The following is a 17,971-nucleotide window of genomic DNA, read 5'->3' on the forward strand; positions in this document are numbered from 1 at the left end:
ACGACTGATTTTCTCTTTTCTTCTCTTGGAAACCCTGTCGTTTATAATAGTCGACAACGATGTAACTTGGGATTGCTTTGGTGAGAACCTGTAGTAACATTGCTGCGCACGACAGCTCCGGCAGACCCAGCGCTTTTAGACCTCTCACGTTAATCTGTACGCTGTCCAGGAGTTCCCTTAGTTCAGTCACGTCACCAGATGACTTTACTGGCTTCAGCGTTCTGAGGTTGGCAAGGTACGTTTTCTGGATAATTTTTACGCTTCCAAATCGGTTTTTCAAACTTTCGATTGCAACGCAGTAGGATGCCTCGTTCACCTGGATTCCTGCAATGACTTTCTCTGCGGGCCCACTCAGCAGAGTCTTCAGGTAGTGGGACCGATCCATTTTGGTCAAGTGGTTGTTTTCGTGAACAGTATGGCAAAACATATCCCAAAAGGGCTGCCATTGGGAAACAGTCCCGTCAATACGAGGAAGCTCCAGTTTAGGAAGCCTTGCACCTACCCGCCCTGGACCTCCGTGATCGCCATGATCATTCGGTCGTGTGCTCGAAGCAAAAGGGAAGTCTTCGTTTTGTTGATAGATTCCTCGGGCCGGTAGGCCTGGAGGTTGGAGCGATTCAATGTGATGGCGGAGCAGCGCCGAGCTCGCCGCCTGCGTTGTCCTCGTATTCGCTTACTGAAGCGATATTTTCTGCAGCCCTTTCGTCAGTGAGGAAAACCTTGTATCCCCCGAGCTACAAGAACAACAGGAACGACAGCGAGAGCGGTGTGTTTCGGCGCCACGCGATTCGTGACGGGTGCCACGAGACACTGAGACACTGACGTGGTGCACGGACGTTCTACGATGGACGGCTTCTGCACAGCAACTAACAACCATTTGTAAATATTGTAAATATAAATGTAGTGACAAAAACCAAGCTCGCTACATTTCTGGTGACCCGGACATCCACCGCCATGGCTACAGGAAATGATTAAGACGCCCCCCTCGCCATTGGAGCTACCACTGTCCTGACTCTGCCTAAGTTCTGGGCGGAAGATCCAGCACTCTGGTTCGTGCAGGTGGAGAACAGGTTCCGCCTGCACCGAATAACCTCCCAGATAAGGCAGTACGAGCTCCTCATTGACGCCCTCCCACCCCATGCCGCCACCGAGGTTAGAGACATCCTCCTCTCGCCGCTCGGCGACACTCCGTATGACACACTCGAGGAGGCTCTGGACAGTCGCCTCGTCGCTTCAGAGCAGCGACGCCTCCAGCAGCTCCTTAGCGCTGAAGAACTGGGTGACCGTCGACCATCTCAGTTCTTGCGTCACCTACAACACTTTCTAGGGGACAAGGCGGCCTCCATCGATGCAGCCATTCTTCGAGAGCTGTTCTTACAGCGCCTCCCGCCCCCCGTTCGCGTCGGTTTAGCTGTGGCCCACAGGCTTCCACTCCTGAAACTCGCCGAGCTAACTGACCGAATCATGGAGGTCAACAGCCCTACCATCGGCGCAACACAGCGAACTTCGGACCTTACTTCGGACATCGCCGAACTCCGGAAGGCTATGGAGAAACTGACTGCAGAGGTGTCCGAGCTTCGACGGGAATCCTCCCAACGTGCTCGGCCGACGGGACGGCGCTCGCGAGACCGTGCAGGCCAACGCTTTGGTCGCAACAGCTCTCGTCGACCCTCACCATCTCCCCTGCCTTCTACGAAGTTGCTTGCCGATACCACCGACGGTTTGGCTCCGAGGCCCGCCACTGTCGGGCTCCCTGTTCCTGGGACCAGGGAAACGGAATGGGCGGTCGTTAGTGGCGGCCAGCGACCCATACCAGCCTATTAGCCGCCTTTTCCACGTTCGCGACAAGATCAGCGGCACACGTTTCCTGGTCGACACAGGTGCAGAAGTAAGTGTCATACCTGCCTCTACTTTCGATCGCATAAGTCGCACCAAAACACTTTCGCTGCAAGCCGTCAACGCTTCCCTCATCGCTACCTGTGGACAAAAATCACTGACCCTGGACCTCGGTCTCAGACGTCGGTTTCAGTGGTTGTTCTGGGTAGCTGACGTAGAGAACGCGATCGTCAGTGCCGACTTCTTGCGAAACTTCAATCTCCTCGTTGACATGAAGAACAAGCGACTGATCGATTCAAGCACTAACATGCATGTGTCGGGAGTCCTATCGCGGGCTCGAACGCTTAGCCCAACTTTCGTGAAGCCGCCCCCAAACGAGTTCACCCAAATCCTGCAGAAGTATCCCGATCTAACCAAGCCAAGGAACTTCGAGGAGACGCCAAAGCACGATGTAACGCATCACATTCTCACGACCGGACCGCCAGTTCATTGCCGACCACGTCGCCTTGGACCAGACAAGCTGCGTGTCGCTCGTGACGAATTCGAGCATATGTTTCAACTAGGTATTGTGCGACCCTCATCCAGTCCCTGGTCATCCGCCCTACACATGGTGCCCAAAAAGTCTGGCGACTGGCGCCCCTGTGGCGACTACCGCGCCCTCAACGCCGCAACAGTGCCAGACCGCTACCCCATCCCAAATGTCCAGGACTGTACATCGTTTCTGACGGGCACGACAATCTATTCCAAAATCGACCTCATCAAGGCATACCATCAGATCCCCGTTGAGCCATCTGGCATACCGAAGACCGCCATAACAACACCTTTTGGCCTCTTTGAATACGTTCGGATGCCATTTCGGCTTCGTAATGCGGCCCAAACGTTCCAACGTTTCATCGACGAAGTCATCCGTGGTCTCCACTACTGTTTTGCTTACCTCGACGACCTCCTCATTGCCAGTGCGAACCCGGATGAGCACAAGGTCCACTTGGAGCAAGTCTTCAGTAGGCTCCACGATCATGGAATCGTAATCAACACGGACAAGTGCCAGTTCGGAGCAACCCAACTTGAATTTCTCGGCCACAAAATTAACGGTCAAGGAATCAAACCGCTTCCAGAAAAAGTTCAGGTTATTTTGGACTGTCCACCTCCAACAACAAAACGCGCTTTACGACGATTCCTTGACCTTGTCAATTTTTACAGGCGTTTTGTGCCACAGTGCGCAGTGTTGCTACACCCCTTGGAAGCCATACTCCGCAGTTCCACTGCAAAGAAGTCACCCCTGGCTTGGCCCCCTGAGGCAGCAGTTGCTTTCGAGAAGGTCAAGAAAGAACTCGCGAACGCCACCTTGCTTGTTCATCCTTCACCTGGAGCACTGACTTGCCTGACGGTCGACCTTTCCAGCTTCCTGTTGGCGCCGTCTTGCAGCAGAAGATTGACAACATTTGGTCTCCCATCTCTTTCTTCTCACGAAAGCTGCAAGACACTGAAAAACGCTACAGCACTTTTGGTAGAGAATTGCTGGCTACCTACTTGGCTGTAAAGCATTTCTGACATTTCCTAGAGGGACGCAATTTTTTCATTGCGACAGATCATAAGCCGCTTGTTCATGCTATTCAGTCGCCCAGCCAGAACCACTCCCCTCGAGAGTGCCGTCATCTCTCCTTCATCGCAGAGTTTACCACCGACTTGCGCCACGTGAAGAAAAAAGACAACACTGCTGCCGATACACTGTCTCGTTTGGACCTCAACGCTATTGCTACAGAGAAGACGCAGTTTACCTATTCTGAGCTTGCAGAGGCCCAAACAGATGACGACGAGCTTCCATCTATTCGCGAAGCCGGCACTTCACTGATATTTGAGGACGTATTTTTTCCAGATCACGGTGTCACCCTCGTCTGCGACAAGCCCACGGGAACCCCACGACCTTACGTCCCAGAAAACTTACGTCGTGCTGTGTTCACGTCGCTACACTCGCTTTGCCATCCTGGTGTCCGTGCAACGCAGGAACTTATTACAAACCGTTTTGTCTGGCCCAAAGTCAAGGCCGATGTTCGTGATTGGGTACGTTCCTGTCTTGCTTGCCAACGTTGCAAAGTACAGCGACAGACACGAACACCGCTCGGAGCGTTTCCACTTCCGTCACTACGTTTTGAGCAGGTGCACGTGGACATCGTCGGACCCTTGCCACCATCACGCGGTTTCACCTATTTATTGACGTGCGTCGACCGTTTCTCCCGATGGCCTGAAGTTTACCCGCTCGAGAACATAACGGCCGAGACGGTCGCCAGAGCTTTTCTATTTACCTGGGTAAGCCGTTTCGGAGTACCTTCCACGGTGACGACCGATCGAGGACGCCAATTTGAGTCCGCTCTATTTCGTCAACTCACGTTTCTTCTCGGCTGCTCCCGTACGCGCACAACAGCTTATCATCCTGCAGCAAACGGTCTCGTGGAACGCCTTCATAGGCAGCTAAAATCAGCACTTCGCACGCAGTCGTCTCCCGATGCTTGGGTCGACAACTTGCCCATTGTGCTGCTTGGGTTGCGTTCAACGCTCAAACCTGACCTAGGGAGTACGGTGGCTGAGCTCGTCTACGGTGCTCCGCTACGCCTGCCTGCGGACATGATCGAACCCCCTACCATACCAGACAGCGTGGATCCCGCATCCTACGTCCACAAGTTAAGGCAAGCAATGTCAACGCTTCGCCCAGTTCCATCACGCCAACAAACGCAACCGAAGGTTTTTCAACATCCTGCACTGACTGAGGCTACACACGTTTTCATCAGGAAGGACGCACCGCGGAAGCCTCTGCAAAACCTGTACGATGGACCATTTCCTGTCCTGGAAAAATCACCAAAATATTATACCCTGTTGCTTCGAGGTAAACGCGAAACCGTCTCAATCGACAGACTCAAACCGGCTTTCTTCTCCCCCTTCGATTCACCAACGTCCAAGCATCAGCATAAAACACCCACACCCACAGAGCACCAAACTAACTCCACTCAAGTGGCTACAGCCACTTGTCCAAGGGGGGGCGCCTGTAGCCCCCGAGCTACAAGAACAACAGGAACGACAGCGAGAGCGGTGTGTTTCGGCGCCACGCGATTCGTGACGGGTGCCACGAGACACTGAGATTCGGGGTGACGTGGTGCACGGACGTTCTACGATGGCCGGCTTCTGCACAGCAACTAACAACCATTTGTAAATATTGTAAATATAAATGTAGTGACAAAAACCAAGCTCGCTACAACCTCTTGTTGCTCGTTGAGCTTCTGTAGGCCTTCATCGCAAGTCTTTAGTCTATCGTGCAAAACTCGCTGAGCAGAAAGGCTGAGCTGATTGGAGTAGATGACTTGTCTTGCTTCGGTTCGTAGGTGGGTATGCAGAGCCGGCTGGGTGGTTCGCTTGCTTTTCACGCGTTCCATGTCGTTAATGGTGACGATCTTTCCTCTCGGTTGGGTCAGTAAGATAGCAGAGTCCCGGGTTTCGGCACCAATGTTTTACATAGACAGAGAGCCCAGACAACACACCGTATCCCAGGGATGTCCCAAAAACCTCCCGACTTCGCAAACTCCAACTTTAATATCCCTAGGACCTCCGTGGGACATCCGTTAGTGAATGATCCCGAAAACTTCCCACTGGGATGTCCCTCGGAAATCGGTCACCGGATGAACTGGGGATGTTGAAGGATCAAAAAGTTTTAGCAATAATTTTTTTTTTTTACGTTATAGTTTACGCAGGTTTTTCTGTGTTGACATCCGAAATTTAAAATATTATGGTAAAGGTGGACAGCGAGCGGTCTGTCGGATAACGGTACAACGCCCCAAGTATATGCACGTGCGACCCCGCGTTCGACGGTCCTACACGGAGGGTGCCTTCGTGTTGGACACGGGGACAAGCACTATGAAGAACTTTTTTTCTTGTTCCGTAATGGGGCCAGTTTCGTTTTTCTCACATAAAATGATAAGTTCGGCTTGACATCTCTTGAATACAATGCACAAGCACATACACTTGGAGTTTCCTCTAAAAATTAGCTTAGTTTCAGTTTCGGTACTGCAAATGTTTTAAAAAACGAAAACGTTAGACATTAGTATTAGTCCGTTCCTTAAACTATGCACTACTGTAAAAAAGTGTGGAGGGACGTAGCGAAAATTAATTAACGTGTACATACTAAGTTTTATTATTACTGAACCAAGCATGTATAACTACTGTACAACCGAAGTCAATTGGAGTCTGGCCACATTGGTCATTCTCCGGCAGCTTTCGCGCCAAAAAACACCCTAAAAAAAACGGAAACCGGTCCTCGCTTTCAACTCCTAGCTATTTTCTCCGCTCCGATTGTTCTGGTCTTTGAATGAAAAAACGAAACACGGACGCGAATTTGACAGACAGTTGAGCAGAGCTTGGAATACCGTTGGTACCCCTGGCGCGTTGCTGCACCCATGGAAAGCATGGAAAATCAACGAGCTACTCCAGGTAACGTTTTGTATTTACACGTGCCACTTAGTGCGGGAAGCGTGTTCTTGCCACTTGTGTGTGCACGCAAAGGTCGTGGTGTGTAACCTGCTTACCGATGGACCAACCTCCAAAAACCACGTTTTATAGGCGAGCGCGTAAAAGGGCCTTTGAAGATCTGCATGCTCTAACGGCCGATGAAGTTTTCCAAGTGGGCCAGCTTGGCGACGGCTCGATCCCGGTTGAAGAGCAGCATGGCCGAAGAGAGCGGAGCCATCTGCTTTCAACATTCAACTCCGACTTCGACAGCTTGGAGCCAGATGAAGCCCAACGTGCTGACCTCCGGCCTCAGCAAATTTCAGAGAGCTCAGGCTCCGAGCTCTCGAGCTCGGAGCCAGATGAATTCGACCGAGTTGACTTCCAGCCTGGGGACAATCCGGAGAGCTCAGGCACAGAGTTTGAGAGCTCGGAGGCAAATGAATTCGACCGAGCTGACCTACAGCCTCAGAACATTCCGGAGAGCTCGATTCGATATGAAGAGAAGAGAAATTGCGAGGATGCGGACGTTCATGAATCGATTGTAGGAAAACTCCGGAGCTGGGCTCTTGACACGGCTACGCCTCACCGCGCACTCACTGAGCTTCTGAAGATTTTGCAAACTCATTCCTGTTTTGCATCAATCCCCGGCAGTGCTAGATCACTGCTTAAAACCCCCAGAAAGGCATGTGTAGAGAAGATGGGAGCCGGCAAATACTGCCATTTCGGTGTGAAGGAAGGACTTGACGATACTTTGAAACGAGCACGTTTTGTGCCAGACGTCATCAAGATCAATGTAAACATTGACGGTCTTCCGCTCACAAAAAGCACCCGTGATCAGTTCTGGCCGGTGCTATGCCATGTGACCAATTGCGGGAAATGTGACCCCTTTCCCATTGGTGTTTACTATGGCAAATCAAAAGCCGTTTGTGCGGAGGAATTTCTGCGGCCGGCTGTGTCCGACATCATTGAAGCACTGAGCGACGGATTAATCTTCAAGGGCAGGCATTTGCGAATCGAGCTTTCTACGCTCATCTGTGATGCTCCCGCAAAGTCCTATGTCCTCGGCATCAAGGGCCACAATGGTTACTTCAGTTGTACAAAATGCCAAACAGAAGGTGACTTTCTCAATAGTCGCATGTGCTTTCCGCAGCTTGATGCCACGTTGAGAACGGATGGGAGTTTCCGAAGCCATGCACAAGAGGAACATCATCTCCAAAGAACTGAACTGGAAAAGCTTCCTATTGATCTAGTGAAGAACGTTCCATTGGACTATATGCACCTTGTCTGTTTAGGTGTGGTTTCTAAGCTCCTGAGATTATGGCTCAAGGGTGACAGCAGGTGTCGGTTAGGCACGGCTGCACGAGATGCTATATCTTTAGCCAACCTTGAGATTGAACGGTACATCTGTTCTGATTTTGGTCGAAAGCCCAGAAGTCTGCTCGACTTAGACCGCTGGAAGGCGGTAGAATTTCGGCTGCTTGTGTTATACACAGGGCCCATTGTTCTTTACTCGAGAGTTCCAGAGCCTTTCTTCTTCAACTTCATGACTCTGCACGCTGCCATCACAATTCTCAGCAGCCCAAAACTTTGCCTTGAGTATGTGGACTATTCTGAACAACTGCTTGTACATTTTGTCGAGACCTACATTTCATTGTATGGAAAGGATAAGGTGTCGCATAACGTGCACAACCTTATCCACACTGCGAATGATGCACGCGCTCATGGACCCTTGGATGGGTGGAGTGCATTCCCTTTTGAGAACTTTATGAGGACATTGAAAGTCTTTCAAAGGAAACCCGAGAGACCCTTGGAGCAACTCTACAACAGAATCACTGAACGCAGAAGTATGTTTGTGAAGACAAAGTTCAAGGATAAAAATCACTTTTTCCATGAACATGTCAATGGCCCAATGTCTGTTGGATGTAAAGGCCCTCAATACAAGGCTGTTCAAATCCCTCACAAATTTACGTTGAGGACTCGCATCAATGACAACACCTGTATGCTCAACGATGGTGACATCATCATGATCCAGAACTTCGCTTTTTGCTCCACGTCTGGCCAGGCACTGGTGATCGGCAAGCGGTTCGAGAGCTCAAGTGACTTGTATACCCACCCCTGTCCGTCGTCAATGCTTGGTGTTGTGCTGGCGTGTAACCCTTCCGTCACCAAATCGTGGCCACTTTCAGATGTTGCCCAGAAATGTGTCCGAATGCCTTACAAGGGGAAATTTGCTGTCTTTCCTTTACTTCATTTGCAGTAATGTCACCTCTTTCAACTTTGGTTGTATATTGATCTGCAATCTTCATTTGTTGACAGAATCTTTCTTTTTTATTTATCTAGATGACAAAAAGTTTGGAGTTGTCAAATTCGTTGGTGACAATACCGTCGCCGTTATTCATTTAAACTGGGTGGATGGGGCTGACTGCTTTTGGCCGACTGCAACACACAAGAATCTTGGTGCTCTCACCTTGGAAGGTGCCCAGCCACAGCCAGATTGGAAGAAATCCCGTTTTGCTTCCTTAGGATGGTATGGTAAGTGGAAAAAACTGCTCGAGATATTCCAGCAACTGAATGCTTGGTGGAGACATAGCAATCCCTTCTTTTTTACAGACACTTACCAGAAAGCCAGAAGCAAGTTGCCGACGGCCGAGTTGACATCGGACCTTTGTAGCGACGTGGAGATGGGTCGTGGGAGAAGGAAAAAAGCCAAGAGGATTTTGTATAGTGAAACTGAATCTGAGGGTGAAGAGACCTACCAGCCACCCAAACCGCCAACTCCACCATGCTTTAAACCAACAACGAAAAGTGAGTGGTTTACTCCGTAAGCAGCAAACTGAGCGCACCTCTACGGAAGGTATTTGCTTTTTGACATTTCACATGTCTGAGTTCTTCAAGTTCTTGTTTCAAATATAACTCGGGCATGTTTATTTCTCCAGGCGTCCGCTGCAGACGTAAAGTGCCCCAGGTTCGAGAAAAGACTTACAAGCCCTCCGGCAAGCGAGCACATGGTAGTAAATGTTAATTGCTTTTGGTGCTTTGTTTCAATGCCTTAGCAGAATTGCTTCAATGTTCCTTGGTTGGTGCTGTATTCTTAGCATGTGATTTCAGCGACAATGGATTCATCATGTCTTTTTAGGCAGCCACCGCCTTTTTAAAGGCTGATCCATTACCTTGGTACCAATCAGCAACCAAGGATTCATTGAAGTTGAACCCAGTAGGCAGGCGAACTAGTAAAGGATAGACGTAGTAACCCTGGAGTTGGGACAAAAAGGATGGACACAACACGGAGCTTTGTTTTTGTGGTCATCTTTTTTGTCCTCACGCTCCAGAGTTCCGATGTCTAAGAATTCATGTGGAGAGGCTAGACATGGTACGAAATATTCATCACTCCTACGGCTAATGCGTGGTCTCTCTTTCAGGCAGTCGGCGTAAATCTCATGAGAAATTGTCGCCTCAGCACCATTCACCAACAAGTTATTTCTCTCAAGAGCAGACACACGGTAATAAACATCTACCACTTTTGGAGCTTTTCTGTGAAGTTGTCTTGTATTATGTTTAAAGTAAGGTGAATTCATGGTTTATTTTTCAGGCAGTCACTGTGAATCTCATGGAGAGCTGTCATCTCGGCACCGTTCACCAACCAGTCATTTCTCTCAAGAGTGGACACATGGTAACAAGCATTTATCACTTTTCGAGCTTTTTCTCAACACCACTCCAGGATAGCTTTCCTGTGGTGGGGTTGTCTTTCTTGTATCATGTTTAAAGTATGGTGAATGTTTGGTTTCTTTTTCAGTCAGCCGCCATGAATCTCGTGGAGAGCTGTCACCTCAGCACCGTTCAGCACCCAGTTATTCCTCTGAACAGTGGACACATGGTAATAGATATTTATTACTTTTGGAGCTTTCTCTCAACACTCCCAGATAGCTTCTCTGTGGTGGAGTTGTCTTTCTACTATGTTTAATTTATTGCAAATGCATGATTTCTCTTTCAGGCAGTCGCCGTGAGCCTCGTGGAGAGCTGTCACCTCGACACCGTTCAGCAACCAACTATTCCTCTCAAGAGTGGACACATGGTAATAGACATTTATTATTTTTGGAGATTTTTCTCAACACCACTCCAGGATAACTTTTCCATCGTGAGGTTGTCTTTCTTGTATTATCTTTAAAGTACGGAAAATGCATAATTTCTCTTTCAGGCTGTCGCCGCGAGCCTTGTGGAGAGCTGTCAACTCGGCGCCGTTCAGCAACCAGTGATTCCTCTAAAGAGCGGACACATGGTAACAAACATTTATCACTTTTGGATCTTTTTCTCAATACTTTTCCAGGATAGCTTTGCCTTTTTTGAGGTGATATTGCCTTAATTGTGTATACCGTAATGTACCGAGCAAGCGCCCTCTCAAAATTTGGAGATAATCGCGAAAAGAGGGGGGATTCTCGTTAGGTGATCAACTTCACCTATATTTGTACTGCGCATAATCTTTGAGATGCTACAATATTTGGAGGCGGGCGCTTAGTGTGGAATGGGCGAACACCCAGTATTTTACGGTACTTTCTAATATGGTGCACACAAGATTTTTCCATCAGATACTCGCCGTGCATTCCATAAAGAAACGTCGCCTCGCAGTCAAGCGAGCAAGTCACCTGCTTGGTGGGAACATGGTGAAAAAAGTTTGTTTTTTGTTTGCTTGATTTGTTTTTGGAAGACAGGAACCTAACTTGTGCTTTAATGAGGGCACTTGTTTACAAACCAGCATAGTCCGTGCTTCGTTTGGCTGATTTCACTGCTTTGGAAGTTATTATCTCGAGTGCCTTTTGATATCTGCCCTATTGTGGTAATTCAGTGCTAGAAGAGCTCTGTTACATATCTCTTTTCTCCCGGGAACCATTCCATCTATAGACAGCGGAGGGTTACTAACTGTCTTCATGGACACATAAGTTATTAGTCTTAGTCTATTTGCAATATTTGGGACTAAGTTTGAACCTGTTTACTGTGGATGTGCATTGTTATACAGATCAGGCTTGAACCGCAGTTTGCGCTCAATTTCTTTGCCAGGAGGCCGTTCCATGTTCCCTTTGACTCCGAGACATGAGCAAGCAAGCCAAGAACACGGTAATAAATCCAAATTTTTGTGGCATATCCCATTTTCAAAAAAAAACAATCCCTTTTGCTATTTGAGCACACACTATAAATCTTTCTCCTACTATTATGTTACATTGTTCAGATGGTGCTTCAAATCCTATTTAAGGATACTTTTGCTGTTTCACAGGTGATCACATTTTGAAAGACGGACAGCCTTACACTCATGGCCCGAGTACATCAACATCCAGCCAGCAATTGAGTGGTGATGACATTCAATTGTTTTCTTAAGACTAGATACCTCTTGCTCTAACATATGTTCGTCTGCTGGGGTCGCCTTACGTACAACTTTGTGTGCACTCGTTCTAGGCTTTATGATGCAGGTACTGAAGTCGCTACACATCATGAGACAAACCCAACAACACCAATCTGAGCAGCTGATGATGATCACCGACATGTTACACCATGTGGATGGGCCACCTGCTGTACCTCTAAGCTTTGCACAGTTCGAGACCCTACAGGAATTCCTTGCCTTTGAGAAAGAGTTGACTGCATGCGAACAAAAAAGGGTCCAACTGGTTAGCTCACGTTTGAGATGCACTCTTTTTTATAAGGAGGATAAATCCATACTACTTTTTGTACGGCCTCTGAGGCCTTCACACACCCTCCTGCAGTAGAGTCGACCCATTCCCCACGTCCAGCAAGTTCACATTTACTATCTTTGGTATTTTATTTCAGAAGCAGCAGATGCAAGTAATTGGGGGTGATGATGCGAAAGATAAAACTGCCCGAATTCTTCGCAAAATGCTGTGCCACGAAGTGGGGGCAGCCTTCACATGGTATGGGACCAAGACAAAGGGAAAGTTCTCCAGTCTAGAGTTCTGCAAGGTGATGTGTGGTATGTACCCATGCAGTGTAATGATATCATTCATGATTTTTACTTTGTGCGTGTGGAACGTTTATGAGAAACTCATTTACAATTGGTTAATTTCATTTCCTGTTGGCTCTAACTAATAAAATCATGCTATAAGACATGGTGCTGCAGCTAAGTAACACATCTGCTTCTGCTAGATTTTAACCCTAAAATATTTTACAGCTTGCATTACAGCGAGCAAGCCGAAGGAGGTGGCTGTTGGTACCCTGAAGGAAGTTGAAGCCACTACAATGTCATGGCTGCGCCATGCCCAGGAGAGGCTTCAAAAGCATTGCAATAAGTAAGCCTATTCATTTGTGTTCAGCTGAGGTTGCAATGTTAAGGTTCATGAAATTACATGTTGCATGTCCAACTCTGAAATATATGGCCACGGTTCGGAACATATTAAGGAATGGAGCATACCACTCTCAAATGAACTGCATTTGCTTTGGTTGAGGTGTCTACCTGAAAAGCTACAAACATGGTCGCACTAGAATAATTAATAATTTAAGCAGACATTCAACAAGGCAGTTTCAACAGGGAATTCAGCTTATCAGCTTGTTCTTCTATCTTCTAGGGATGTGGAAGAACCCGGGGAGGGTCTGTGAAAGCAAGATGGCCGGAAAGCTACGGATAGTCTGTAAGAGCCGGGAAATGGGGTGTGCAAATAAAATAGATGTTACCTTTTCTTACAGATTGGAGTTGCCTTTTTGTTAATGAGAACCTCATCTGGAGTCTTGCAAAAGGGCCGTCTTCACATGCAGTGTGTTTTACATTCTAGTAAACAGCAGGAGGCACTCATTTTGTTAAATGAATACTTGATAATCAGTATATCATTCATGTAATGATGCTGTTTTTCAGGGGTCTTTGGCTACATCCTCAGTAAGAACTGCATTTACAGCTGTGAGGCTGCAAGAGACCCCAGTTGTCATGCCTTGTAAAACTCCTAACACTCACCATAGTGAGATTTACTTTCCTTCAAAACAGCACATGCCATGTCTCCCTTACACCAGAATGTAGAACGCACATCGCCTGTGTTGGCGGCTCGGTACACTGGCTCCAGTGGTTTCGTGTAATTTGAAATGGCATCCGCAAACCAGAATGAGCTGTCCTGTGCAAGTCGCATAGCCATCCAATGTGGGATAATACGTCCCAAAGTAGTCCTACTCGCATCCCGTGAGAGTGCGAAGGGATGTCCACGGGACCTCCGTGGGAACCTCCCATGTCATTGTTTCCAGTGCCATTTGGGACGTCTACGGGAAGTTTAAGGGGGAATCTGGGATATCCCTGGGATGTCGCTGCCATCCCGGTGGGACTTCCGTAGGACGTCCCTGGGATACATTTGTGTTGTCTGGGAAACGATGTCCACGGTGTAGAATATGGGAACTCGCGTATACTTAGCAGATGTGTACAACGCTAACCGCAGCCTCGATCGTCTCGATGTCCACCGTCCTCGCGCCTCTCTTTTCGGCTTTCCTCGTCTTCAGTCCTTCGTCGAGCAAAAATTCCTCCTCTTCGTCTTCAATATTCAACCACGTGACGTGACGTGACATCATTTTGTGAAATATGGCCTTGTGACGTAGCACGTGATGTCATGTGTGACGTCATCATAAGAAATGTCCCATAATGCAACGCGCAGTATCGCCGACGCCGCTCAACTATTAAACGGGTGCCTAAGAGCTGCGCTCTAAAATAAAACGCGCGGGGAGCCACAGCGAGCATAGGAGACGTCATTCTAATTGATTTTGTGCACATCCCGTTTTTTTCGTCTGTGTGTAGGAATCCTAACCCTCATCATTCGCCTTGATTCCTTTGTTGTTCGCGGTGACGTAGTATTTTCAAGCTCTCCATAACTTCTTTATTTTTGCCGACTGAATTGAAAATAGCTATCCCTACAACTAATACGACGTACATTATTGTCGCGAGTATGAAAGTAAAATGTTTAGGATATAGGTTCGGTTTTTCAGATAAGCAACGTGAACTTTTAGGCTACTTGAAGGTCATATAATTTCTCTATAAAAGGTTCGTGAATTAACGAGAGACGAACACTTCCGATTCGTGCCCGACCAAGGAACTAATTCATTCGAGAAACCTATGCGCAAGGGAACGCCGGCGCATGTTCAGGGTGTCACACAAAAAAAAATTACACATTCTTTTTTTACGGCAAAAATAAACTATGCATCACCGAACGCTCTTTCTCCGCCCACAAGTAGCGCTAGAAGTCACAACCAGAGGCCAAGGTTTCAGCCTGATCCGATACCTTATTCAAAACTGAATGCTGGGCTAGTTTTCATTGGTCTTGGGTTGCCAAAGGAATGGTAGCGCTTTTTTAGACGAGAAAAAGGAAAAAAAGACAAGACAGACACGAGCGCTGACTGCAACTATTCAAACAACATGGAAATGAGGCATATATACACGCTTGGATCTTATCAATCAGCCAACCTTAGGCCTTGCTGCCATTTTCATTTATTCATTTCATTTATTAATCCTTAAGGGTCCTCTGTCGAGGACATTACATAAGGAGGGGGCAACACAAGAAATTATACAAGAAATGAAAAAAATAACAACATAAAAATTACATAACAACGCACACTCATGCAACGTAGCTAAAATTGCATATCAACGCACTCTCATGCAACGTAGCTAAAAAAAAAAAAATTAACTTGGTGTGGAAAAATACGACATGATTGAGCTTTTGAAAACCACAGGGTCAGTTATTGTAATGAGCGATTCTGGAAGACTGTTCCAGTCCACAATTGTTAGTGGGAGAAATGATTTGTTAAAGGCATTACTGGAACCCGATATACGTTGAAAATTGTAAGAGTTATTGAGCCGACGAGATGACCGTGCGGGAGTGCGCAGGAATGAGCTTCGAACAGTGGGATGGTAGTGGTAAAGTTTATGGAGTAAGCAAAGACGTGCAACCTTGCGGCGTACCTCCAGAGTTAGTAAATTTAGGCTCGTTTTCATGGCAGAGACACTGTTTTTATAGTCATAGTTTGATAAAATGTAGCGAGTTGCTCGGTTTTGAATTGCTTTCAGTCGGGTGATTAAGTAATTTTGGTGCGGATTCCATATTGTAGATGCATATTCCAATTTTGGTCGAATGAAGGTTTCGTATGCAAGTTTCCTAAGCTTTGGAGGAGCAGCATTCAAGCAACGCCGGATGTAACCAAGGGTCCTTGCTGTGTCCGAAGAAATTGTGTTAATGTGATTAATCCATGTCATATCGGAAGTTAGTACGACACCGAGATATTTATACCAATCGACTTCTTCAATTATCTCGTCGCCCAGCACATACCGGAAGGAGGAAGGAACTATTTTACGAGAAAAGTGGATTAATTTGCATTTAGATTTATGAATGAACTGCACCTCCTTATCGAAAAGGTCAATAGATGCAACGCTGACACACCCCAGCCCTGCCCTTTTTATCTCGTCCGATTCGATAATCTCCCTAACAGTTCTATTTTTATGTTTAGCTAGTACTGAGCATGAGTCAAACAAAGGTTTGCACCCGCAGTCAGGGCAATGCATTGAAAGGTGGCCATCCCGATAGTTTTTGATGTTTAGACTATGTTCCCGGAGCCTATCGTTCAGGCATCTCCCAGTCTGACCTACATATTTCTTACCGCGTGTTAACAGAATCTGATACACCGCGCCTTCAACACAAACGACAAACGGATTTCTGTGCCTAATCACACAACCCAGCGAGGCTTTGCGGAAAGGGTTCGTCAAATGACTCAGCCTGGCTAGCTTCTCTGGCGCAGAAAAGACCACCTTGGTATTTATACGGCTTGCTATTTTCTTTAGGCCATGCGCCGTCTTGTGCATATAAGGCACGACTGCAATCCTTTGTTTACTCCTGGCCTCTTCTGGACGGGTGTTGCCCTTTGCTCGAAGCCTCTTAAGGATCACCTCCGCTTCCGACACCAGTACAGTCTCCGGGTAACCAGCCGCCAACAGACGTTCAGACTGCTCCTGGACACTCAAATGTGTCACATGGTGATATGACTTATGAAGGGCATTCTTGAAGCACAAATTAACAATCCCTCTCTTAACCAGTTTTGAGTGGGACGAATTAAAAGGTAGCAGGGGCTTGTTGGCTCTAGGTTGATACATCCAACATACATGATTCTCGACGAACGTAAGTCTAATATCGAGGAAACGAATGACACCATCTACCGGCACCTCATGTGTAAGTTTCAGGGGGTGAAGGGCATCACTAAATATAGTTAAAAGACTATCCACCACCGAGTAGAAATGTGTCGAGTCATAGTTAAGAAATACTAAAAAATCATCAACAAATCTAAAACACTTCCTTACGTTAAAATCGCTCAGGCAGTCCGAAGGGACTCTGTCATGATACGCTAAAAAAATGTCACTTAAAATTGGCGCTAGACATGAGCCGATACAAATACCTTACTTTTGAAGGTACGTGTGTTTGTTCCATTCCGCGAAAGTAGACTTAAGATAAAACGAGAGTAGATCTAAAAAGTCATCCACCGTCACGCCCCCAGCGTTTTGAAAAGCTACAACCCCATACCCCTGAATACAATCCTCGACGCACCTTCGTAGTTTGTCATGTGGTAAGGAGTAATTAAGATCCTTAATGTCCAATGAACATGCGAAAAAACCTACGTCAGCGTTCATCTTCAAAAAATCCACCACTTCGTCAGAGCTCCTGACTAAAACGGGTCGTCAATGGTAAGGATCTTTAGTTTATCTTGCAACCACAAGGCAATCGACTTTTGCCAAGTGCCATGCTCAGAAACTATGACCCTCAAAGGCCAGTCTTCCTTATGTGTTTTCACACTGAACATAATAGCAAGACAAAACTGCATGTATTTAGCCAGTTTGTCCCCCAAAATAGTGTTCATATGTCGGTGTATTCATATTAACGGGTCTATATTACCAAGACATGACTGCATTTTCGGGAGCAATAAAAAGAAAATCACGCCAACGCACGAAAATAACGAGACATTGAATTAGACGCATCTTTTGACATATAATTGTCCAGAAACTGCTTATTGATAGATTACACGTGAAGCTCAGTATTCAATCGCAAACGCTTTCGATTCATTTACGGCAAGTTGCAGTTTTCTAATATCAAATACAGATGGCGACACGTGTTCAAGAATAGCTTGATTTGAATTTGTCGTCATGTGTCACTTGGAACGTCACGTGAGAGACAGAAATGGCATCGATGGGGTGATCACAGATGCCTGGATGCACTCTGTGAGCGAGCCAGAGATGTAAAACCAAGAATCGCGAGACTGCGAGCGGACCACAGCTGCTTCTGCACGTGCTTTGCTGTGCAACGGTATGTCCAGGTGAAGGTGACGGCGTGAAAGAGATTTCGGCTGGTGCAATTCCACAATGTTTGCAAATTAAATTGTTTTTGATCGCGGAATTTGTCTTCGCAATCGCACTATGGCTTGTCGGAATGGGTCGAATATATTTTGCTACTAAGGCCGTAAGGGTGGCTTCAAACCGGAAATATCCTATAAACCAGTTATTGATGGCTCTGGGGCGAAACACTGGCCTACGTGTCCCCATTTGGCGGGTTTCGATTCCGTCCGAGGTGCCCGCAATCTGACGGAGGACTATGCGAAGCGCAAGTTCGACTGCTTCTTGCGCAGGAGTTCCGGTGAC

General features: G+C 47.2%; 1 protein-coding gene across 3 annotated transcripts; it reads left to right on the forward strand.

The window, feature by feature from the left end:
* The first annotated feature begins 6,126 nt into the window (after positions 1-6,126).
* Positions 6,127-12,987, forward strand: LOC115316385. 3 transcript variants are annotated; one of them, XM_029975777.4, is made up of 15 exons: positions 6,127-6,312; positions 8,671-8,862; positions 8,941-9,135; positions 9,267-9,338; positions 9,750-9,830; positions 9,920-10,000; positions 10,124-10,204; positions 10,322-10,402; positions 10,526-10,606; positions 11,383-11,439; positions 11,597-11,671; positions 11,776-11,984; positions 12,145-12,304; positions 12,503-12,620; positions 12,897-12,987. In XM_029975777.4, exons 1-15 carry the CDS (start codon positions 6,279-6,281, stop codon positions 12,925-12,927), a joined length of 1,548 nt encoding a protein of 515 aa, XP_029831637.2. In that variant the 5' UTR covers positions 6,127-6,278; the 3' UTR covers positions 12,928-12,987. The 3 variants fall into 3 exon arrangements, with proteins under 3 accessions (XP_029831637.2, XP_042142376.1, XP_040066961.1); XM_042286442.1 differs by lacking the exon at positions 10,322-10,402; XM_040211027.1 differs by lacking the exon at positions 12,897-12,987 and having other exon boundaries at positions 12,503-12,624.
* Positions 12,988-17,971: the final 4,984 nt, after the last annotated feature.

The sequence above is a fragment of the Ixodes scapularis genome, unplaced genomic scaffold (genome assembly GCF_016920785.2).
Source record: "Ixodes scapularis isolate PalLabHiFi unplaced genomic scaffold, ASM1692078v2 PGA_scaffold7__128_contigs__length_106722199, whole genome shotgun sequence".
Taxonomy (NCBI): Eukaryota; Metazoa; Arthropoda; class Arachnida; order Ixodida; family Ixodidae; genus Ixodes; species Ixodes scapularis.

Excerpts from the sequence above, each read along its gene's own strand:
- LOC115316385 (XM_029975777.4), top strand. The coding sequence starts at position 6,279 with ATGGAAAGCATGGAAAATCAACGAGCTACTCCAG. Across the intron at positions 10,403-10,525 it reads CTCTCAAGAGTGGACACATG|GCTGTCGCCGCGAGCCTTGT; the intron begins GTAATAGACATT and ends TTTCTCTTTCAG. Across the intron at positions 11,672-11,775 it reads ATCCAGCCAGCAATTGAGTG|GCTTTATGATGCAGGTACTG; the intron begins GTGATGACATTC and ends CACTCGTTCTAG.